Here is a 25,127-nt window from a genome sequence, read left to right as displayed (position 1 = left end):
GCAGTTTAAAGTATGTGCATGTGTTAATTAAAAGTTTTTTTTTCCTTTGTAGAACACCCTTCCTAGTTCAGTTCAACCCATCAGTGTTTCTTTAGTACACCCACCCAGCTTTCCTCCAGGGTTTCTGTTTTCCCATGAAAAAAACCAAGAATCTCCAAGAATCTGTGATTTGTAATATTTAGACATTCTCCTGAGAGTTTGGCCTTCAGCCAATAAAGTACTGCTGGAAGTAACATGGAAGCAGGACTTGGTATCTCACACATTTACATTTCCCAGACTTGAAAAATGTATTTTTAACCACCCTTGAAGTACATATTTCACTTTCCATTAAAGGAAAATCCCCTCTCTTCTTTCCTCACCTCTCCCTACTGGCCCCCATTAACAACGTTCAGAGTCTTCTGTTGCCATTATATCACTGGAGCCATTTGTTTTTGCCTTAATCCCTTTACATTTCCACCTCGTATCTAGTTACCAGCTTTATTCTCCCATAGTTTGGTTTAACTGCGTTCATTCTGAATTGCTTTAAACTTCCAACCAGGTGGCTTGACTTACCAAATGGAATCGCCTTGCAACAGTCATCTGGTTTCCCAGGCTTTTATTGAGCAGACCCGGGTGCTCTTTGCCTTGATACTGACTTTTACGGCTTGCATTGGCCAGTAGTGTGTTAGCAGATGTTGTAGGATTCTCATGCAGCATTTCATAGGTGTATTTCACAAACTTAATAAATAATAATAATATGCATTTGCCAGCTCCTAGTAATCTCCTTGTTAATGGGGCTGTACTGTCCAGGATCCTGCCAACCTAGCAGTTTGAAAGCACGTCAAAGTGCAAGTAGATAAATAGGTACCGCTCTGGCGGGAAGGTAAACGGTGTTTCTGTGCGCTGCTCTGGTTTCACCAGAAGCGGTTTAGTCATGCTGGCCACATGACCCGGAAGCTGTCTGCGGACAAACGCTGGCTCCCTCGGCCAGTAAAGCGAGATGAGCGCCGCAACCCCAGAGTCGTCCACGACTGGACTTAACGGTCAGGAGTACCTTGACCTTTTATTGTCCAGGAATAATCCCTGAAGAAATTATATAATAATTTTATCTGGGTGGCAGCTTTCCTCCAAACATGGGATATTAGTGGGTTTTTAATTTTGATTTGCTGCTAGGTTACAGCGTAGAAACTTCTTTTTTCCCCAAAATAAATGATTCAAACTAAAAGAATGGAGAACCATTGGATTCAATTCTGTGAATATAATTCCCAGCAACCCTAGGATATAGTAATTTCAGATTTTCTGTGGCAACTTTAGCCAATGCAAAAATTAAATTCTCCTGCTCATGTAGGAATCTAATAAATCAATCCTGTGTATGTGACCCTGTCTTAAGCATAGGACTGTGAATTGAGATGAAGGGATAATCAGGAGCCTAGTATAGGTTTGTCTGGTAATAATTGGCTTATCATTTCCTTGAGTGTGTGTCCTTTGTTGCATTTATTGTCAACTAATGGATTTTAATGTGGGACGCGGGTGGCGCTGGTGGGACGCGGGTGGCGCTGTGGGTTAAACTACAGAGCCTAGGATTTCCCGATCAGAAGGTTGGCGGTTCAAATACCCGCGACGGGGTGAGCTCCCATTGCTCAGTCCCAGCTCCTGCCAACCTAGCAGTTCGAAAGCACGTCAAAGTGCAAGTAGATAAATAGGCACCGCTATGGCGGGAAGGTAAACGGCGTTTCCGTGTGCTGCTCTGGTTCGCCAGAAGCGGCTCAGTCATGCTGGCCACATGACCCAGAAGCTGTACGCCGGCTCCCTCGGCCTATAGAGCGAGATGAGCGCGCAACCCCAGAGTCGGTCACGACTGGACCTAATGGTCAGGGGTCCCTTTGCCCTTTACCTAATGGATTGTAACCACAGCTGGAGAAAGGGGAAGGAGTTTATGCCACAATGGGGACTGAATGGGAATGCAGAAGGACATTTGCTTGATAGTTCATTTCCAGTAGATTCCCTGGACACCTTAATATTATTATCATTTTTGCTTGAACTATCAGCAAAGTAGAAGTTTTCATATCTTTTTTTGGAAATTAAATGTTTAGAGGCTGAACGGTTTTATTATTATTATTATTTTTATCTGGTTAAGAATGGTCCATTCTTCATGTTTCTGATGAGAAAGCATGATCAGTTGAAACTGCAGTTTTGTTCTCATCTTTCAGCCTGGGAAACGTGTGCTGTTGGATCAATGCACCACCTGTCAGTGCAGCCTACAGAGGGGACTGTTTCTGAAATATAAATTGACATGTGGAAAAATCACCTGTGAACCTTGCCCCAAGGTAAGAGAGTGTGTTATGCCCCTGCTGATATTGAAGGTCTAGGATATATTCCAAGCTACTTTATTCTCACACCTCTGTTAAAAGACGCACATTCACAGTCACAAACTCTACCAAAATTCATGGAAATGTGCAGCATGCAATAGCAATCAGTGGTATACAACTTTTACAAAATAAGTAAATAAATACTTGAACCCAAAGGCCCTTTTAGCCTTGCCATAAAGAAAAGTAGGAGTTAAAGCATATGGTCTGCAAAAAGTTTTAAATGTTTCTAATGCTACCTATAAAATAAGAAGAAGAAGAAGAAGAAGAAGAAGAAGAAGAAGAAGAAGAAGAAGAAGAAGATGATGATCAGGGTCTTTCTGTACACTTGACAGCTGCTGCCAGATAATTTTCAAGACTCTTTTTCATTCTTCACGGCCACAATTCTTACCTAAATTTTCCATGTTCCCTCACTCCAGTTGGCTCAGAATGGAATATTGTTACATGTTTAGTGTGAGCCTTATTTTTTATTGAACTTGGTTAGAGATGCATTTTGCATATCTCCACATGCAATTAGGTAAGGGATCTGTTTAAAATCGCTTCAGAAAACATTTCTAAATACCAAACTGGCAGGGATTTTAGGTTGGAGCATGAATGGCTCAGAACCTTGCTGAAATGCTCCCCCTAACTTACCAGTTCATAGAACACAGCTTATACTGGTAGAAACGTCATGTGTGTGTGCAGCAGCCGCAGCAGCCAAGGTTTCAAGGGACCCCTACATTTCTCAAGAGTTCCTGGATGGACTGGACACTTTAAGTCTTTATATGCTAGAAATATAGCCATTATTTCAAAAAATGTAATTTTTCTTATGTAGGCCCTTTGACATTCAGATTTGCTCATTTAGTTTTTGTGTGAAGGCAGAACCCCTTCAACGTCATTCAGTATAGATTTCCTATTCTGTGCCCAGTTCTGTTCCCACAAGACTTGCTTCGGAGATGAAGGGAGGTCTTAACATTCACTTCATCCCTGAAAGCAGCTGTTGAAAAGAGGGATTAGACTCCAGGGAAGCTTCCTCTGAGCCCAATCCCTCCTCATCAAATGATGAAATCATTGAGGGGGGACAGGAAGAGGGGGGAAGGAATAAAAATAGACCTTTGCCAATCTCCCCCAAAGCAACATTGAACACAGTATTTATGTATGTGTTGTTATAAATGACGACAAATGCGTGACTTCTAAGGACAGACTCTCAGGTTACTGTTGCAGAACAGTTGCGCTTTGAGATCCCCCAACGACTCCCCAAAATGAAATTGACATGGGATTTTAGTTTAAGTTATTGGGCAAAATTTTGGCCACAGCTTTATTGAATACAGAATGTGAGTGGTATTGGCTTAGGCATTGGAATCATCCAAACTATATCAGACTCCCACCCACATCACGGGGAATCTGATAAAAGGGTGAAACACCACCAGAGGGAGCCCCACCAATGTGAATCGACTTGAGCTCGCCCCCGTGGGGTCCTGGTATGGCCCTAGCCCCAGGCCAAGACCCAGGCCAACCCCTGATTTCTTTAATGGAATACCCTTGAGCTTAGAGGGGCAGGTGATGGCCACCCCTCCCCACCCCACACATTGCTGATCCAATGCCTAACCGCCAAACCTTACAAAGTTGTGACGATTGCTACGCGGTAGGCAAAAACCAAATGGCTCTGCCAATCTGCCAGATGGAAAAGTTCCTACCAGGCCTCCATTGCAAAACAGGCGACCAACAACGTCCATAGCAAGGCCAACACACCAGATAAAGGGATGAGCAGGCGGGGGAATCCACTGTGCGAAGGCAAAGAGGTCCAGCAAACATCACACAGGGCTTAAATAATGTTTTGTGGCCACCCCCCAAGCCAAGCAATTGGCTTTAGGGACCAAGTGACCGCAAAACGACCAACCAGAGTTGAGCAGAGTGTCTCTCTCTCCGACACTGACTGACTGACTTGTTCTTGGAGCAGAATAAGTAGAGAGCAGAACACGCCTCCTCCTCTCTGGAGAATCAGCAGACTCCTCAGGAGATTCTTGGATATGGGAGGGGTGAAATCTCCTCAGTGGCTTGGGGACCTCGACACGCAATGGATTTGACCGTCTCCTGAATGACATGCCCACTGGGTTACAGACGATGTGGCTTCAGTCTAGTGGACCGCCATAGTCGAGTATGGCCGTGAATCTGCACTTTAGCAGATTGATTTGATGTCGATGAAGACTGAGGTTCAGTGAAATCACCCATTTTATTTCTTTGCAGAATTACAGGATGGAAACAGTCTCTGGCTCCTGCTGCGGCAAATGCTTGCCATCTGCATGTTCCATACAGCTGAGGAACAGAACTATTATTTCCCTGAAGGTGAGTTGGTTTCACCTAAAACTGGGTCCACTATAATGCTGAGTGAACGCAGTTTGTCTGGAAGATTCCACATATATTATATATATAGCATATATTCCATTGACAAGTGTGGGAATGTTCTGGGGTGCAGGAGAGGATATATTGTGGGATTATATCCTTATCCAACTTGTGCTAACAAGTTCCCAAAATATCAGCAGAGTTTATAGACATTCCCCTTTACGTTCGCAACGGTAACGCTTGCACAGGTTCACTAGAACCTCTATAATAATTACCCTGGTAATTTCCCCTTTTGTTCCCTCTTAAAATACAAGACATGTCACAGTCTTTATAAAAGTATAAGAGAGTTTACTCAAGTTCTGTTCACAATATGATCCCAGAAGGCAGACAGCTTAAAAAGGTTACATACATTCAGAATCTATCTTGTAGCAAGGTAGTCCTTATCTCCTCTCTTGGCTGGGAGCCAAGAGGACATCCTTAGATGCCCTGTGCTTTTATCATTTACCTGCACAGGTGAGGCCACACCCACCTCTGGTCACATGCGGAGGAAGTCCGTCCCCAGGAAGTTTACCTGCTTGCTGGACTGACATCCCTCCCCATATTCTAACATGTACACTCTAGGAATGTTGTCATTGACTGCTCCTGTGTTTACATCCCACAACAAGAAAGGGGCTTCTGCAAGAACATTTCCTGCCATTTCAAGCTCCAGATGAGAAGGCAACAAGCGGTTTGGTTCCTTGTGTCCTGGTGGCAGCAGTAGCAGTACTGTTGTACATTATTTATAGAGTGTCAGCTACATACAGGACAGAGTCCCTTTTGCTTAAGAGGTGCTTAGACAACTACAGTCATGCCACGGGATGAATACGCTTCAAGTTAAGCATTTTCGGGTTGTGCTCTGCGGTGACCTGGAGTGCGTTACTTCTGGGTTTCGCCGCATGCTCAGACGTTCAAAATGATGCCACGCACATGTGCGGAAGCGGTGAAACGCAACCTGCAGATGCGCAGTCGTGTGTTACGTTCGCTTCAGGATGCAAACGGGACTCCGGAACAGATCCCGTTCGCATCCAGAGGTACCACTGTACTGTAAGGAACTTGCAACAGGAGATGCACAAAAAAATGATGATGATGATTTTATTTATATGCCGCCCATCTGACTGTGTGGCCCCAGCCACTCTGGGCTGCTCCCAACAAAACATTAAAATTCAAAAAAATCTCAAACATGAAAAACTTCCCTGCACAGGGACGCCTTCAGGTGCCTTCTAAAAGTCAGATAGATGTTTATTTCCTTCACATCTGATGGGAGGGCGTTCCACAGGGCGGGTGCCACTACGGAGAAGGCCCTCTGCCTGGTTCCCTGTAACCTCACTTCTCGCAGGGAGGGAACCACCAGAAGGCCCTCAGAGCTTGACCTCGGTGTCCGGGCTGAACAATGAGGGTGGAGACGCTCCTTCAGGTATACTGCATATATATCTGTGGATGCCCCCACAACTCCCACAGATGGCTCCCCATAAGGTTGTCTTAGGCCTGAGTGACTGTCTGGCTTTCAGCATCATGAAATAATAATAATAATAATAATAATAATAATAATAATAATAATTTATACCCTGCCCATATGGCTGGGTTTCCCCAGCCACTCTGGGCGGCTTCCAGCAGAATATTTAAAAACACAATAAACCATCGAACATTAAAAACTTCCCTAAACAGGGTTGCCTTCAGATATCTTCTAAAAATCAGATAGTTGTTTTTCTCTTTGACATCTGATGGGAGGGCGTTCCACAGGGCGGGCGCCACTACCGAGAAGGCCCTCTGCCTGGTTCCCTGTAACCTCACTTCTCACAGTGAGGGAACCACCAGAAGGTCCTCGGAGCTGGACCTCAGTGTCCAGGCTGAACGATGGGGGTGGAGACGCTCCTTCAGGTGGAGCTTACAGTCAGAGGGGGAAACTTGAGGGAAGATAGGCAAAAGGTATTGTCTTCCTTGGCTTCTTCCTTTTTGAACATGAACAATAAGGGGCTGGTTTATACATTTTTTCCAGACAAATACACTGTGTATCTGGAGGGAACAGTGGAGCTATCTGTACCCCCACAACATGAATTCTGCTGAACATGTGACGCATACCATGAGTACACATGGCCAGTTACCACAACACTTCAAGCTCCAAAAAATATTCATATTTATTTCTTTATTAAATTTGTATACCATCCTAAATCCGAAGATCACAGTGCGGTCCCCACCTTTTGCCATAAGTAGATGACCAGGAGTGCATGGGACTGTTCCACAATCAGCATCTGGTGAATAATCCCTGGTTGGTAGAAGTGCGAGCTGACCTTGAGACTTTCATCTGCTTGCTGTAGGGAGGAAGGGAGAAAAATACAACTTGATGGTGGTAATGATGACAATAATTTGTATAATTGGAAATTCTGGTTTTTCCCACAGCCCACTGAAATGATCCAAGACGGGTGCGACACCCATTATTGCAAAGTCAACATGAAAGGAGATTTCACCTGGGAGAAGAGAATCACTGCTTGCCCGCCATTTGATACCAACAAGTGTCTGTCTGAAGGAGTAAGTAATGAGCCAAGTGCCCTGTTGAGTAGATCGCACAGTGTGGCGATGATGCTGGTGCTGATTATTATAGCACCGTTTGTGTGCCTGGCCCTTTGCAGAGCAACACAAGCACTCTGCTGCTTTGATTTGCAGAACTGGCCCTGCTACAGGTGCCACATTGTGCATTTGTATGAAATCCGTATTTTAGTGTGACAGCACCCACACTTGGGGCTTCCTGCCTATGGACATCAGGCAGGCACCTTCATCTGCTAAAACATTTTTTGTTTTTAGATAAGCCAACTTAGATATACAGAATGTTTGTAAAGGTTTTAATTTCTCTTTAGCTTATTGTTAATTTTAATTATGTTCTGAATGTTTAAATTATATATTTGAGGACGACGGACTCCCCCTCCCCCAGTTGATGGGCATTGCCTTAAAAAGTGTGTGTGTGTGTGTGTGCATCGCATCTTGTGATCGTATATGTGGCGTAGGGCTTACTTGCCCCCCCAATTATTTATTGAAGTTGGCACCCCTGAAAGAGAATTATTATTATTATTATTATTATTATTATTATTATTATTATTATTATTATTTTATTCGTACCCCACCCATATGATTGGGTTGCCCCAGCCACTCTGGGTGGCTTCCATACAGTCTTACCTCGGGTTACAGATGCTTCAGGTTGCGCAATTTCGGGTTGTGCACCGTGCTGGACCCGGAAGTAGCAGAACGTGTTACTTCTGGGTTTCAGTGCTTGCGCATGTGCAGAAGCACACCGAATCATGACCCATACAGGCGCAGATGCATGGGTCGTGGGTTGTGAGCACTGCGGGTTGCGAACTTGACTCCCGTGCGGATCACGTTTGCAACCCGAGCGTCCACTGTATTTTAAAATATTTTAAATGAGATGTGTTCTCTTTTTAGGGCAAAGTCGCAAACATTGACAACACATGCTGCAAAACATGTAAGTAGCTGTTTGGGTAGCTGCATATCTTTTATTTATTTTTACATTTGTGTTTTCCCCCAAAGAGCTCAAGGTGGCACACTTAGTTCCCATTTGCTGACTTGATCCTCACAGCAACTCTGTGAGGTAGGACATCCGGCGAGTTTCGCGGCTTGCTTAGGGTTTGAACACTTAGGGTCCAACACACTGAATCACTTGGCTCGATTCCATTTTGTCTGTATTGGATGTGACTGGACTGCAGGATTCTTTCTGACACAGAGATATAGCACCCTGAGATGCAGGTATCCCCCATTTTTGGAAGCTTTCAAAAATGTATCTAGTACTTGTTGGAGATGTGGAGCAGAAACTGGTACTATGTTTCACATGTGGTAGCAATGTAAAAAAAATAAGATCTTCTGGGACAACATCTATATAGAACTTTTTAAAAAGTTTAGGGTTTCATTTTTAAAAAGACCAGAAGCATTTCTTCTCAGAATTACAGGATCAGACATTCCTAAGAATATAAAAGAAGTTTTTTTTTATACGCCACAGTCACAGCGAAAATCTTAATAGCAACTAAATGGAGAAGTGATAAAATCCCTTCCAGGTCAGAATGGTTACAAATACTAGCCAAATATGCAGAGCTAAACCAGCTATCTGAAAAAATGAAAGCTAAGTCAAAACAAGTATTTATTGCAAAATGGGAGGTTTTCAAATCGTATCTTAAGATCAATTGTTGTAGTATGAACTCGGTCGCAACCTTTGAATAACTAAGTAAGAAACAAGGATATAAGAGAATAATACTTTAACATAAAACGAACAGATAGATTTATGCATTAAGTTTGTAAATATTAAAAGAAGCATAGAGAAGATGGGAAGTTAGATATACCTTAAGAAGATTTACCGTCAAAACAGATGATTTTATCCTTTTGTTTATTTTGTATTTGGTGTAACATGTGATGTCGATGTATGGTTTTTCTTTTTGATTTTTGCTGGTGTTTACAACAAAGCATAAAAAAAGAGATGCACAATGGTCAATGACTCCTGCAGAAAAAAATGCATGCAAGAAAGTTCCTTCCTCAGGGGTTTTGTTTTTGCTTTTGGTTTTAATTGCTTTCTCTAAAGCATAAACCTTTTGAGCTGTAAAAGTATGATTCCCACTGCCAGAAGTTCAGGAAACACTACATTTCTTAAAGTGGAGACTTTACCCTGATTTTCTTCTTTTGCCTGGATCAGTCTCCAAAACTAATTCTTCAACATGACCTCAAATAAAGGCGTCAGTTGTCAAGTTATATGGTGGATAATTATAGAATTTGTTTATCACTGAAAACTATCCCTCCTTTGAAGGTCAAAATGTCAGCACCTCTTCACCCTTCATTCTCTCTCCTCTTACTTTTTGTTCTGTTCATGTGCCAATAAATAAAATATGGCCATCCCTATGCAGCCACAGTAACTGCTGTAACAAAACCCCAGTTTGAGGAATTTATTCCAAGATCATTTCTTGCCGTTGCCTGTCCATATATCAGCAAGTTCCAGTTTTAAGAAATAAAAGTCACTGGAGCTCTTGAGATAATAGACTCACTGTAAAGTGCTCACAGGTTAATTTAATTAAGAGGGTTTTTTTTTTTATCTGCACAGTGACTATTACTGAAAATAGCCAATTAACCATTACATAAAACAGATGTGAATGTAATACTGAAAAGGCTCAAAGACAACTTTAAAGAAACACTGCAGAAAATGAACAGCAAAGCAAATAAAATAAAATAAAATAATCTCCTAACAGTGTAATCTCCCAGTTGTGGCTTTCATCTGCTAATGGAAAGCTTTTTATAGGATGATGCTAAATATGTTGGAAAGTCCAAAATTTGACCAATGTTGTTTTTCTGATTGGATTTTCTACTAATTCAAGGTTGAGGGAACCCAGTGAAATCTGACGGAAAATTCCAATGAACATTATAGAGGCCCAGAAGTTGCTTTTAGGACTAACATGTCAGTTCTAGGGCTAAGTCAAAACCACCTGCCTCTTTTCTTGTTGGTTTCTGCAAATGTTGAAAAGGACCTCCTCTTTATAGCCATTTTTGGCACTTGTGAACACATCTGCCTGGTCTCAATGATATTCTTGTATTTCCTAACACTGACACTTAAAACCACATAGGAAGCCACTGCCAAACGACAGGATTAAATGACAGCTTGGGCAAATGAGTCTTATAATGGCAACGAGAGCAGACAAAATGAAGGAAAATGGCAACAAGAAGTAGCCAAGAGAAAACGGGGCGCCAAATCACAGTCCAAGTTCAAGGTGCCATGAGTCACGTGCCCCTCCTTTGCCACACCTTATCATGTACCAGTTTTGGCATGAAGATCCTGTTGTTGTTTAGTCATTTAGTCGTGTCCGACTCTTCATGACCCCATGGACCAGAGCACGCCAGGCACTCCTGTCTTGCACTGCCTCCCACAATTTGGTCAAACTCATGCTGATAGCTTCGAGAACACTATCCAACCATCTCATCCTCTGTCGTCCCCTTCTCCTTGTGCCCTCCATCTTTCCCAACATCAGGGTCTTTTCCAGGGAGTCTTCTCTTCTCATGAGGTGGCCAAAGTCTTGGAGTCTCAGCTTCAGGATCTGTCCTTCCTGTGAGCACTCAGGGCTGATTCCTTTCAGAATGGAGAGGTTTGATCTTCTTGCAGTCCATGGGACTCTCAAGAGTCTCCTCCAGCACCTTATATACATAGCTGTTATCTATTAAAGTGAAGGATGTGTTTTCTATTGTGGCTTGTATAAATGAGCAGATTTGGAATGCAGTGACAGAATTCAGTGCGATAATGCTGCTTCATGCATTTGCCAGTGACTTTGCAGAGCCTGTTTTAAGAACCCCTCACCTGGTGACAGTCATAGTAATGTAAAAGGGTAATATTGCTATTACAGATAAGATTTGTTGTACTGGTCGTGCCCAGTCGACAAATACAGTAGCAAACTATTTTTTATTTTAATTTTTTAGCATTTTATTTATTTATTAACATTCTTATGTTGCATCGGCAAACATTGTCATATTACATTACAGGACTTACTATAATATAATTTCCGACACGTATACAAAAATTATATACAAATTTTATATACCTAAAAAGGAAATGAAACAAACAAAAAAGAACAAAGAAAAACGACAATTTTTTCCAAAAATCATATACAGTGGTACCTCGCAAGACGAATGCCTCGCAAGACGAAAGAGTTTTTCGTTTTTTGAGTTGCTTCGCAAGATGAATTTCCCTATGGGCTTGCTTCGCAAGACGAAAAACGAAAACGTCTTGCAAGTTTGTTTCCTTTTCCTTAAAGCCGTTAATACCCTATGGGAAACCGTGCTTCGCAAGACGAAAAATTCGCAAGGCAAAAAAACTCGCAGAACGAATTAATTTCGTCTTGCGAGGCACCACTGTACATACCAACACACTAGACCTCCTGTCTATCCCGGTGTATATTCCTTTTTTACAAATGAATGTACTCTATTATTGTATATTTCTTTACATATTATCTAATACATTCCTATATCAATATGTGCTCTTAGTCTTATTTCTCAACTCAGTCTCACTCCAACGTCAGTCAAATGCTAGCATAGATAGCGAACCTTTACTGCATTTTTGAACATATGTTTTATATCTATCCCACTTTTCCATAAATTTTTGTTTTGAATTGCCTCTCAGGGTATTTGTTTACTGCACCATTTCAGCAAATATTTGTAGCTTGTACTGCCAGTCCGTTATTGTCGGGGTTATTTTAAATGCAAGACTAGAAATAACTGAAAAAATTCTCAGTTTATTTGGCTACTCATCACTACGAATGGATGAGTTTGTATTTTAGTTCTCTAAGTATTTTCCCATCTTAAATTCAGTTCTTCACATTTCTGCAGCAATATGTGCTTTTTCAAAAATAAAAAATCCCCATTAAATTGCATTTAATGCAATTTTCTTCTAGCAAATATATTTTTGTATGCTGGTTTAATTAATATGCACCTTTTTGTAAGCAATTTCCCCAAATAAAATACATTTCATGTGTTATTTACTGTATATATTACTGTAATAATACATGTATATTTGTACGCATTGCTTAGTTGGAGAGTTGCATTGCAAAATTCAGATAAGTGCAAATTTTGAAGGATAGGTGTATTTTGGTTTACATATTGGTTTGAGAAGTATAACTTAAGTAGTTTCTTATTATAAATGCAAACAAAATCAAATTTTCAATTCATCTGCCACATGCATTCTAGGTCATCTTTTAAAATTCATTTTACGAACACCAGCTACTATGGCCACATAGCTTAGTATATTGAGCTCTAAATCTCCATTTTTAAATCTCTGTCATAAAGTTTTTTACAACTAGGCTTGCCACACGTCAGGAAAATTCCTGACATGTCCTGGTTTTCAGTGTAAAAATGGCACTAGGGGAATTTTGCCGAATTGGCAAAATGTCAGGGAAAACCCAGATGTATGGCAACGCAATGGAAAAAGCAGCGGAAACAGCTCAAAAAGCTTTAAATCACTATTTTTGGGTTATGTCTTCTTAAAAAAACGGTCAACAACTTTGCGGCTGTCAGGAATTTTCCTTTTTGAGATATGGCAATTCTATTTACAACAAACTGTACTGATGTGGCAGCAACTAACCCTCCATTTCAAAACATAGTTACACACAGAGCACATTATTGAAAGAGCATGAACAAATACTTATATGTATACTCAGACGTATATGGCCTTTCTGCAGCCAGAATCTCCTTTTATAGACAATTCATAACGTTACCCATCCAGTTCATATTTTGATTTAAACCCCTGGAGGATTTTGTATTCAGAGTCTACATCCAATATAGTTCTTTCTGCAGGAATTTCTGATGGAATTGTAATCCTTTGGCACGGACCTTTTCCAGGCAGAAAAATTTAGGTCTTCCTGAATACATCCATATTCTGGAAAAGGCTGGATAATGGGAGCTTGTATTCTGTGGTTCCTAATGCAGCTTTAATGCTCACAGATGCGAACCTTGATGGATCTCACTGTTGTTCCCACATAGATCTCATTACAGAGACACAGAATAGCACACACCACTCCTTTTGTATTACAGTTATAAAACCGTTTGTATGTATACTGTTTATTGTCAGTAGGGTTCAAAAACCTTTTCCCCATGAGGCAATTAATTGCATACAGATCATCAGCCTCCAATTTCTTCTGCTAACAATGTCTTTAAGGTTCTGTTCACATCTTTATGAGAACATGGGACCAGCCTAACACTATATAGGTTGATTGCTTTATTGATTTGTCAATCACGTCTCTGATTTTCCTAGTATATCATTCATAAATGAAAGGGATCACAATTCTTTTTGGGTTTTTTGTGGATTATCAGGTTCTATTCAAAGTCAGTAAAGCCCATCCTTTGTCAGCTGATTGAAATATCACATAATATTTAGGATTAGACAATGCTCTACCGTTAATTTGTGCTATGCACACACATCAGTTTTTTCAATGTTCTGTACCAATTCACGATGCCTGAATAGTGGGGTTTTTGTGCATGGGTTGAATGTAAACCTTGGTCTAAATAGTGCAGTTTCTATCCTGGATTGGTGCAAGTTCCTCCATTAAAGGAATCTGCAATTTTTTTTACATTTCTGATTACAGTGGTACCTCAGGTTACATATGCTTCAGGTTACAGACTCCGCTAACCCAGAAATAGTGCTTCAGGTTATGAACTTGGCTTCAGGTTGAGAACAGAAATCGTGCTCCGGCGGTGCGGCAGCAGCAGCAGGCCCCATTAGCTAAAGTGGTGCTTCAGGTTAAGAACAGTTTCAGGTTAAGAATGGACCTCCGGAACGAATTAAGTACGTAACCAGAGGTACCACTGGAATTATTTAAACATTCACAAAACATAACAAAGCTGTCCCGATTGAGCTTCTGATTCAGATAGCCATAGATTTGAGTCTCCAGGACACTATCAAGATTTGTCAGAGCTCAGGACACAGAAGGAAGGAAGCCATCAGACCTGTGAGGCCCACAGCAGCATGTCTGAATGGGTCCCAGAGAGCACATGTGTTAGTGAGGATGGACAATATGAATGTTAATGCCTACACATGTCAATGGCATGTGTGATGCTCCTGTAGATTAGCTGATCGCCTTGTGGCACACAGCTTTATTACTGGTGGTAGTTATTAAAGCATTGACAGCCTTATTGCCACCTCACAGAGAAAAGATGCTCATGTGATATGCAGCACATGGTTTGGTCATGTCAATCCACCCATAGAACCCAACAATATTTACCCTGTCAAGCTCTGCTCGCTTGTGTCACAGAAGATGGCTTACTGTTTTGGTATGCAGCATCGGGTAGAACCACTGAGCCTCTTAGGCTTGCCAATCAGAAGGTCGGCGGTTCGAATCCCTGCGATGGGGTGAGCTCCCATTGTTTGGTCCCAGCTCCTGCCAACCTAGCAGTTCGAAAGCACGCCCAAAAAGTGCAAGTAGATAAATAGGTACGGCTCCGGCGGGAAGGTAAATGGTGTTTCCGTGTGCTGCTCTGGTTCGCCAGAAGCAGCTTAGTCATGCTGGCCACATGACGCAGAAAAACTGTCTGCAGAAGCGGACAAACGCCGGCTCCCTCGTCCTGTAAAGCGAGATGAGCACCGCAACACCAGAGTCGTCCGCGACTGGACTTAACTGTCAGGGGTCCTTTTTATAGAATGGTAGGAATGCATGCCTCTTTCATACAGATGCTACCACTGCATTTTTCTTTCCTTCTTTAGGTGTAGAGCCAGAATGCAAGCAAATCACAGGCAGACTGGAATATGTGAAAGTGGGCGACTGTGTGAATGAAAGCCAGCTGAATATCCACTACTGTGAGGTAACCTATCCTTACCCATTTCGTGAACTCTGGGTGAGCAAAGTTGGAGGAGATATTTCTGTAGACAATCTATGACATGTCATAGCATCCACTCACAAAGAGTATTTTCTGGCTCTGTAGACATTGCCAGCTTGAAACACACCCAGATCATTCTGTTTCTCAATTTGGATCAAATTTGGTTTGGTGGGGGGGTGGAGAAGCATCAAAATAGACAATAACATAATAGATCCAGGATAGGTACGGGTTGTGGCTAAAAATGTGCTCTGCTCCCAAACCACCAGTAGAAGTGCACTGGGTACAGAGTAAACAGGAATGTGTACACAGCGCCAGTCAGTCTCCCTGTCTTCTGCCCAGCTTGAGTTGCATCATAAGCAGCAGCTTAAAACCTTCCAAGGAAAGAAGGCTTGCTAAGTGTGGGCATATAGTCAGGGACAAAATGCACAACAAAGCCCTGATGGTCACTTTGCATAAAGAAAAGCAACTCTGGGGGTTTCTTTCTCAGTAGAAACACCATGAGTGGGGAAGGGAGCAATCACTGTAGTGCAAAGACGGCCAACAGGGAAAGTATTAATCATCTCTTCTCCTGCCACTTACCCAATTCCAAAGCTCGTTTCCATTTTTGAATGGCCATTGGGGTTTACATATATATTAGGCCTCCCTTCTGTGTCTCTAGATTGGAGGCAATCCAACTATCTTTACTAGGCATTGGCAAACTCGGCCCTCCAGATGTTTTGAGACTACAATTCCCATCATCCCTGACCAATGGTCCTGTTAGCTAGGGATGATGGGAGTTGTAGTCCCCAAACATCTGGAGGGCCGAGTTTGCCTATGCATGATCTTTACTCTTTCCTTCATCCCTTTCCTGGGATGGAGGTGAGGTATCAGTCATTGTGACTCTGTTCTGCCAGCCAAGAGCCCTTTTAACCAGAGATTCAAAGTATTTCACCTGGGGAGGGACCGTCTGAATGCAAAACATTTACTTCCCCAATGGTCTATAATACTTTGTGAACATTGTTTATACACAAAAATGTTCTGTGTATCATTAGGGTTTTATAGCAATAAATATCCAATCAATAAAGGAATAGAATGGGAAGCATCCAGGCAATGATCAGAAACTCTTGAGTCCAATTAGAGGCCTGTCAGTCTCCATGTTAATGACTGAAGCTTTTTCCAAGAAGTTGTTGGCAAGGCTATTACAGCTGAACACTGCTGCTCCTTTCTGTGTTAGTGAGCATGATGTCATGTTAAGTCATGGTTAAGGCAAATAAGGTAGAATTTTTGTTTAGGAGGAGTGTAGATACTGAAAATAAATAAATAAAAATCCTTCCAGTAGCACCTTAAAGACCAACTAAGTTAGTTCTTGGTATGAGCTTTCGTGTGCATGCACACTTCTTCAGATACACTGAAACAGAAGTTGCCAGACCCTTCTATATAATGAGAAGGTGGGGAGGGGTATTACTCAGAAGGGTGGTGGGAATGGGAGATTGGCAGATAGCTGAGATGAGCCTGTTGATGACTCTTAACGACTGTAATAGGTCTGCCAATCTCCCATTCCCACCACCCTTCTGAGTAATACCCCTCCCCACCTTCTCACTATATAGAAGGATCTGGCAACTTCTGTTTCAGTGTATCTGAAGAAGTGTGCATGCACACGAAAGCTCATACCAAGAACTAACTTAGTTGGTCTTTAAGGTGCTACTGGAAGGAATTTTTTTTATTTTGACTATGGCAGACCAACACGGCTACCTATCTGTAACTGTAGATATTGAAGTCAGAGTCCAATTTGCAAACCATAGTTTATAGAGAGCTGGCCTTCTGTCTTGCACCTGACCTTTTACAAAACTAATTTCCCAGAGACTGTAGGAGCAATTGTCATGGCAGAACATTTTATTCTGGAAATAGTGTGGCAGGAATAAAATATTTCTAATTTCACTTTCAGGGCAAATGCACAAGTAGAGCCATTTATAACATTACACTGAACAGCATTGAAGATCGGTGCACCTGTTGTTCGTCTACAGCGACAGAGTCCATGCAAGTGCCCCTCCGCTGTGCCAATGGCTCCATCGTACAGCATGAAGTCTTTAGCGCCAGACAGTGTGAATGTCTCTCTCGGAAATGCAAGCCATAAATATCTCTGGGAGCTAATGTGATTTTTTTTGTTTTTTTGTACCCAGCTGCCAAGAAATTTACAATCCAATTCTAATTTTCTTTGTGTATTTTGTATTTTGATACTGTTCTTCTAGCCAAGGCATTCATTGTAACATACCAAGCAATAAACTCTGAACTCATTTAGCCACATATTTGGGATATTTTGCTTTCTGAATCTTGCAGTGTTCCTTATACGGGGTGGTGGTATGGACAACTGTCAGTTCTAGAATCTAGACAATTCAAATAGCTACTCTGGCTTAAAAATTAAGGTCTCTGATCTAAGTTTCGGCTGTTCTCACTGAATGAAGAGCACTGAAGTCAGGAAACATTGACTTCTAGGCCACTGGGTTTTGCTGATGTGTGAACTGCCATCCCAAACTTTCAACTAAGAATTGTTTGCTCTCTAAGAACACTCATGTAAGAACCCAACTCTCTCTCTGCAAGAGTTTTCTTCTAGGTCATATAAGCCCAGAGACTCTTTCCATCAGTCCTCCCAGCGCTGTCTTTGGCATATGCGCCGCCAGGGTGCAAAGATCCCAGCGCCCCCAAATTTAGTTTAGCCCCCAAATTAACTTTTATTATGCTTATTTCAGACACCACGCTTACGCCTTCTTTCTTGTTTACAAAAGAAGGGAGGAAAAAGAAAAACTTTTTTATTCTGCCCTGACCCTGCTGCTGCGTAGCAGTGCAGCTCAATACAATACGTAACATAATATTTTGATGTAAGAGTTAATTTTGTGTGCACGGCGCCGTTCAGAATGACAAGTGCCATCGCTGAGTCAAACGCCGCTGTTGTGAATGACAAGCACCACTGCTGGTGCAGCGCGTCTTTGGTAAATGAGCGCACAAAGTCAAATGCCCTTTAGTGAAACAGTAGGTATACATTTCGGTAATACCTAGGTATATATGTATTTTGTTTTTCTAGCTTGATCAAAATTATTTCATAACAGGTAGATAGTTAAGAGCTTAGGTGGCTTCAACGGTGAGCGCCTAGCGCCCCCCAGAATTCAGCACCCGGGTGCCCCACACCCCTTACACCCCTAAGAAAAGATGGCCCTGGTTTCAGCCGCTGAGAATCAAGACTGCTCTTGTAAGCATAGCCCAGTCCCGGGTTCTGCTTTGGGTGACACTGGAAAGAGATGAGACATTGGGAACTGCTTTTTAAATATACGATATTGTCAGAGCTGCTTCCAGATCCTAGCTCACAGAGGATCACGCTAGCCAGCGATCATTTTGTAAAAGTCTTTATTGAGTTACAGTTTCCATTCTCAAGCTGCTGCGTGCAACTCTACGTCTTATGGGTTAGACCGGCGAAGCTCCGTCTGAGTCTCCGCCCCCTGTACACCAGCTAAATGCCCTAGCCTTACTCCACCTTTTCCGCCTGACCGTTCTTCTCTGGGTCCCTCTGCCCCCCGTAGTCTCTTCCTTCCGGGACGCTTCTGACGCTGACCCCCCGGACCCTTCTGTCTCCTTGCGTTGGGCTTTAGGACCTGGCTCCCTTTCCGGGCTGCTTACTGCGCCACCTTCCTGTGCATTTGAACTTGGCGCGCGCGCCCAACCTTCCACTTTGCGCCTGACCGTTTCTTCGCTCCCCGATGGAGGTGTGGCCACTCCTGACTCATGCCCTCCCTCCTGCTGCGAGCTGCCAGAGCTCGGTACCTGGCGCCCTTCCTCTCCACTGCGTTCTGTTGGTGATGCTGGTCCCGATTTCCCACTGCTGCTCTCTGAGCCCCCTCTGGACCCTTCTTCCTGGGGTGTCCCCCTAGGCTCCCCCCTTGCTCCAGCCACTGGCGCCCCTTCCTGTGAATCTTCTGATTCACTGGAAAGACTCGGAGATCTCGGGTCGTCGTCATCACTCATCTTTTCTTCTGCCTCCTCCCCTTCGCTCTCTGTTTCCTCCCTTGCCCTCGCCTCTGCTCCTGAACCCCTGACAGATATATTTTGGAAAATGATTTGTCTGTCCGTCCATTTCTTTGTTTTCTATAGATTAAGCCAACTCTTGAGAGATCACAGCTAAATTTGGCAAGGGTGTTCTGGAGGTGGGGGTAGTGGTGTTTGTTGGAACACTGGCTGCCATTTTGAATCAAGATGGTCAACCGAAATGTCACTTTGGGTGACTTTGCCCATTTTTTTCGCTTAGGTTCAGCTGCCTCTTGAGGTATTGTTTTGGCACTAGGCTTTCCAAGTGGAGGGCGATGCTCTTCATCAAATGTTTGGAAACCAACTGCCATTTCATTTCAATATGGTGGAGATCTTCCAAGGTACCTTCTAGCCACCTGCAAGACTCAACGTCTATAGGTTAAGCTAGCTCTTGAGAGATCACAGCTAAATTTGGTCAAATGCCCTTTAGTGAAATACCTAGGTATATATGTATTTTGCTTTTCTAGCTTGATCAAAATTATTATTTCATAACAGGTAGATAGCTTAGGCGGCTTCAGGGGTGGGCGCCTGGTGCCCCTCAGAATTCGGCGCCCGGGTGCCCCACACTGCTTGCACCCCCAGGTAAAGACTGCCCAGTCCTCCCATTAGTCCCTTTCCTGAAACTTAACTTGTGAATTGGGGGGTGGGGGTGGGGAGGGGGGCATTAGCCGCAGCAACGGAGACAGATGCCTGAACTTGAGGCACTTTTCTAAACTAGAGAAGTTTAGCTCTTGACTTCACAGAGACAAAATCCAAATTCTATTTTCATCACAAATGAAATAAAAACGTTTCCTGTCCTAATCTTCTCAGGGCCCACCTAAGTCATCACTGCCTTAAAAAAAACCAAATCCTTATGTTATATTCATTTTCACTGATTGTCAGTTGCCTCGGAGTCCTACTGTCAGGCAGAAAGACAGGATATAAACATTTGAAGAAAATACATAATAAAGAACATTTTGAAAATTAATAAATTCAGTGTTTTCCCCCTACTCAATGTTCGCACAACATTGCTGGTAATGATGACAAATGCTGAAGAGCCAGTCTTTCATTAAAGTCCCTGCAAGGTATACGTGCCTCAATAATGAGGATGCACCCAGTTCAGCTGAATGTGTCTCTTGTAAATAAGCTACCGTATGTCAGCTCCCATCATTTTCAAATATGTTAAAATTAGCTTTTGTTTCTTGGATGCTCACAGCCCTTTAACATTGACTGTCTTCAAAATAGTTTTAACTCCTTTATCAATGTTCTTCCATTATTTCTTCATTTAACAATTTAACCTTATAGACTAAGATTCAGTTTTAATATTTTCTACATTCAGACCTTTATTATAATCCCTAAAAAGTCTAAGTTCAAGAATCACACAGTCACTAAACTTGTCATATGAATTTGATTCTATTAAATATATGTGTGCTCTATTTCCCAAATTGAGAGTAAATCTTAAACAATAATTTTTTTAAAAAAATGTTTGTGTGAATTAAAAAAAAGAAAAAAGGTAATAATGTTTTAAAAAGTAAAACTCACAGCATACTTTAAAAAAATTAAAAGTAAATAAAGTAGAACGAGAAAAAGAAAGACAAAAGAAAGACAAAATTAGGGTTATCCCTAATGGTTCTTAAGTTCTCTTCAAAAGTCGAAGCTGACCCAAGTTCATCTGAAGAAGTTGTCTCCAGGGCCATATTCCCCTGCTCAGCCGAGACTGATTGATTGCAAATTGAGGAGGGTGAGACGCAGGCAGAAGCAGCAGGTGGTCTTTTAGGGGGCATCTTGTTAAGGGAATAGAAATCTAAGATAAGAAATGTCTTAAATCCCTGTTGAAGTCCGAGCAGACTGATAATTTGGCTACCTACAAGCTGATTTTTGCAGAGAGCGAAGAGGGGAGCTGTTCACAGTGCCATTTTCAGAACTTGGGTCTTTTATAGCAAGATGCAGAGAATGTTAACATGGTAGCTTGCCAAAAGAGACAACTTCTGCCCTTCCCTAGCTGTCTTTCAGATCTACCACTGTGGAAGACCGGAGGGCGAGACTTCAGTTGCCAGCTCAAGCTGAGCTGCTCATCTGTCGGGTACAAAAAGGTGACACCGCCACTAGCAGGCTACTCTTGGTGGTCCCCCTGTGTTCCAGATGAAGCACAACACCCATTAGGGATGCAGGTGGTGCTGTGGTCTAAACCACTGAGCCTCTTGGGCTTGCTGATCAGGAGGTCGGCGGTTCGGATCCCCGTGATGGGGTGAGCTCCCGTTGCTCGGCCCCTGCTCCTGCCAACCTAGCAGTTCAAAAGCACGTCAAAGTGCAAGTAGATAAATAGGTACCGCTCCGGCGGGAAGGTAAACGTTTTGGTGCGCTGCTCTGGTTTCGCCAGAAACGGCTTAGTCATGCTGGCCATATGACTCGGAAGCTGTACGCCGGCTCCCTCGGCCAATAAAGCGAGATGAGTGCCGCAACCCCAGAGTCATCTGTGACTGGACCTAACGGTCAGGGGTCCTTTACCTTTACCTTTAAACATTCATTAAGCTACCCTCATCAAGACACGCTGCTATCATAGCTGAAAAGGAAAACATTCACTCTCACACGTGCAGTGGGGAGCTTTCCCACCAGAGGGCACCCTTCCTCATTAACACTAAGCAGGAAGTATTGCTGGCTGCTATTTTTTTTTAGATTGCACTGCTAAATTTTTAGTTTAGCATTCTGATACTGACTTTTTAAGTTGTGTTTGTATTCTAGACTTGAATGTATGCTTTTATTTTGTAAACTGCTTAAAGATTTTAACATAAAACAGTCGATTGGGTAGATAAATGAGCGGGCACATAAGCCTGATAATTCGAAATCAACCCTAGCTTTCAGTTAATATGAATAACTTCATAGAATCACAGACTTGGAGAGTTGGAAGGGACCCCAATAGTCACCTAAAGCATCCATGGAAGGTGGTCATCCAGAAACCTCTGCTTATTAACCTCCAAGGAAGGAGAGTCCACAACCTGTCAAGGGAGGCTTCTGGTTTCTGCTTAGGGTTCTTGAACGCTTTGTATTCTTACAAACAAATGTAAGTATTCTATACTTGATGTTCATAGACACACATACAATTGTGTGTGTATATACACACCCACACCCCATTGTGAACCAGTGCTCAGACCTTGCCAATAGTAGCCCGTCAAACAATGGCCTTGAGCAAGGATCTTCTGCCCAGGGGAAGTCAGTACCCTTCCCGCAATCCAAGCCTGTGTGGGTATTGTTTAGAGCAGGGGTCAGCAAGGTTTACCTTGCCTTGGTCAGTTCACTCCAGCAGAGATCCCTCCGCCAGCTAGATTGCACGGGCGCCCACAATTTCCGGCATCTGCGCAGACACGATTTCTGGCATCTGTGCATGTGTGGATGCAATTTCCAGCGCTGGGGAAGCAAGTCTCTGCACCACGCTGCGCTGCTTTAGCGCAGCGCATGGGGACTCAGTGAGCGGGCGGCTCAGATCGGTGGTGGCTCGTGGGCCGGTTAAATGACCCTCGTGGGCCTCAGGTTGCCTAGCCTGATTTAGAGTGAGTTGGAGGAAAGCCTCCTTGCAGCCTGCAGATTGCAGACTTCAACCTGGAGAGTGACAGCACAGATTTTCCAGGTGAAGAACCTGAATTAGCCCATTAATTGCCCAATGGTGTCCACTCATCAAGAAGCTCCCAACAGAGAAGACCGTGGGTTTCCAAGAGCATCCAGCAGCATCCCAGAGGGCAGTTTCCATAGCTGTTAATGCCATTTGTTTTCCTGCTGTAGCTCTGACTGTTGCAGGAGTGGGAATCTGAGAATCAAAGTCTCAGGCTGGAGATAGACAGGGTTCTTTAAAGTGGTATGATAGCACCACTATTGCCCATGGTAGGCATATTCGTCTTTTATCTCCTCGTCACTTCCACTCAGATAAGTTTTCAGGCCTTTGACGCATTATACTTTGAGCACGTTTGATATTTATCTCGCAAAAATTATTACCAGTGTCCAGTTTCCAGTGCCGTGCAAGCCATGCTCCTTCCTTCTGCATCTATTAATTTAATCAAGCCAGTTTGGGCGCACGGTTTGATTAGATGGCTCAGAAACAGACCCTCCCCCTCAGGGCTGCTAATGTTGGCTCTTTCATGAGATCAAGAGATTAGATTGAGAAACAAGATCGGCCTGCAGCCAGGTTGAATGCTGCGCACATAAACTAGTTTAGCAAACTGCAAGAGCATGATAAGGGATCTACGGCTCCCTGCTGTTTTGCAGTGAGAGTGCATTTGAGTTGAGTCTCTAGTGGGGAAAAAAATCTTTGAGCTGCTGTTCCTGGGTCAAGAGCCAGGATTTTTTTTTTCCCTGTTGCATTTGCTACTGTGGGTGGAGACACAGTTATATAAGCAAGTCATGTGGGAAGGTTCTTGCTGATAATAAGGAACAGGTGGAAATCAGCCCTGAGTGCTCACTGGAAGGACAGATTGTGAAGCTGAGGCTCCAATACTTTGGCCACCTCATGAGAAGAGAAGACTCCCTGGAAAAGACCCTGATGTTGGGAAAGATGGAGGGCACAAGGAGAAGGGGACGAGATGGTTGGACAGTGTTCTCGAAGCTACGAACATGAGTTTGACCAAACTGCGGGAGGCAGTGGAAGACAGGAGTGCCTGGCGTGCTCTGGTCCACGAAGAGTCAGACACGACTAAATGACTAAACAACAACAAAAAACAACAACAAGAACAATAGCAATCGTACTCAAAAAAAGTGCCCAAAGGCCCATGCAGGTCAGCATCCTGTTCTCAGTGGCCGACCAGATGCTTCTGGGTAGCCTGCAAGCAGAATCTGATCACAACAGAAGTCTCTCCACTTGTGATTCCCAACAAATGACATTCAGAGGCCCACTGCATCCAACACTGGAGTTAAAACTGAAAGCCTTACCCTCAACAATCCCCTTATAAAGGCCATCACAACATTTTTATGGGAGTGAATTCTATTGTCTCACTAGGTGCTTAATTTCATCTCTTCTGTATCATATAACATATGGCTTCATTGGATGGCCCGGGTTTTAGTATTATGAGAGAGGGAGAAAGACCCTCCCTGTACACTTTCCCCCTACTATGTCTTATAGTTTTTCCCACCTAGATCAGGCACCTCACTTAACCACGGAAATGCCTTTTTAGGGAGAGTATGTATACACACATACATGCTGGAGGAAACTCTTGAGAGTCCCATGGACTGCAAGAAGAACAAACCTATCCATTCTTAAGGAAATCAGCCCTGAGTGCTCACTGGAAGGACAGATCCTGATGCTGAGGCTCCAATACTTTGGCCACCTCATGAGAAGAGAAGACTCCCTGGAAAAGACCCCGATGTTGGGAAAGATGGAAGGCACAAGGAGAAGGGGACTGGTCGTGCTCTGGTCCACGACTAAACAACAACAACATGTACACACACACGAGAGAGAGAGAGAGAGAGAGAGAGAGAGAGAGAGAGAGAGAGAGAGAGAAGCTAGAAGTTTTATAGATAACATACCATTGAATTCTGTAGTACAGTGATGGTCAGTGTAAAGAGCAAGCCATGAATACATGGAAGATGGAGCAAGCTTGTTTTCCTCTGCTTCAGAGGGTGAGACCTGAACCAATGGATTCCAGCCAATGGATCCAAAAGAATCTATCCAAATTGGGTGAATGGGCATTAAAATGGCAGATGTGTGTCAACAGGTAAAGAGACATTGGAGCAATTATCTCTAACATGACAAGAAAGAGACCTTGGGATTGCGGTAGATACCTCAGCAAAACCTTCAACCCAGCATGCAATATGATGCCAGCAGGTGTATTCAATATTCCTTGCCTAACAACCCCCAACTTCTTTCCATTGTGCTGCCCACCACAACCCCCAAATCCCTTTCTGTGTTGATGGGCTCCCTGAAAAAGTCTGCTTTGAAACTTATTCATAAATAACCTTCACCTCACTGGACTCTTTGTTTTTAAACACTATTTCCTGCCCCCCCCTCCCCAAACTCTGGAAGGCGGTTTTTCCTGGCCAATACTCCCAGTTCAGTGTGGAGGCAGCTTT

General features: G+C 43.1%; 1 protein-coding gene across 1 annotated transcript in view; it reads left to right on the top strand.

The window, feature by feature from the left end:
- VWF (von Willebrand factor) overlaps window positions 1–17,324 on the top strand; it is a 155,897-nt gene extending 138,573 nt beyond the window's left edge. Inside the window, exons 47-52 of the mRNA XM_082222998.1 lie at window positions 2,190–2,306; window positions 4,572–4,670; window positions 7,104–7,232; window positions 8,139–8,178; window positions 14,929–15,026; window positions 16,966–17,324. Of these exons, the coding sequence (XP_082079124.1) occupies window positions 2,190–2,306; window positions 4,572–4,670; window positions 7,104–7,232; window positions 8,139–8,178; window positions 14,929–15,026; window positions 16,966–17,154 (672 nt within the window). The 3' untranslated portion in view covers window positions 17,155–17,324. The remainder of the gene's footprint in view (window positions 1–2,189; window positions 2,307–4,571; window positions 4,671–7,103; window positions 7,233–8,138; window positions 8,179–14,928; window positions 15,027–16,965) is intronic.
- Window positions 17,325–25,127: the final 7,803 nt, after the last annotated feature.

This window comes from Podarcis vaucheri, assembly GCF_965113315.1.
Source record: "Podarcis vaucheri genome assembly, chromosome: 5".
NCBI classification, from domain to species: Eukaryota; Metazoa; Chordata; class Lepidosauria; order Squamata; family Lacertidae; genus Podarcis; species Podarcis vaucheri.
The sequence above is the reverse complement of the archived record's forward strand: the minus strand, read 5'-3'. Positions and strand labels throughout refer to the sequence as shown.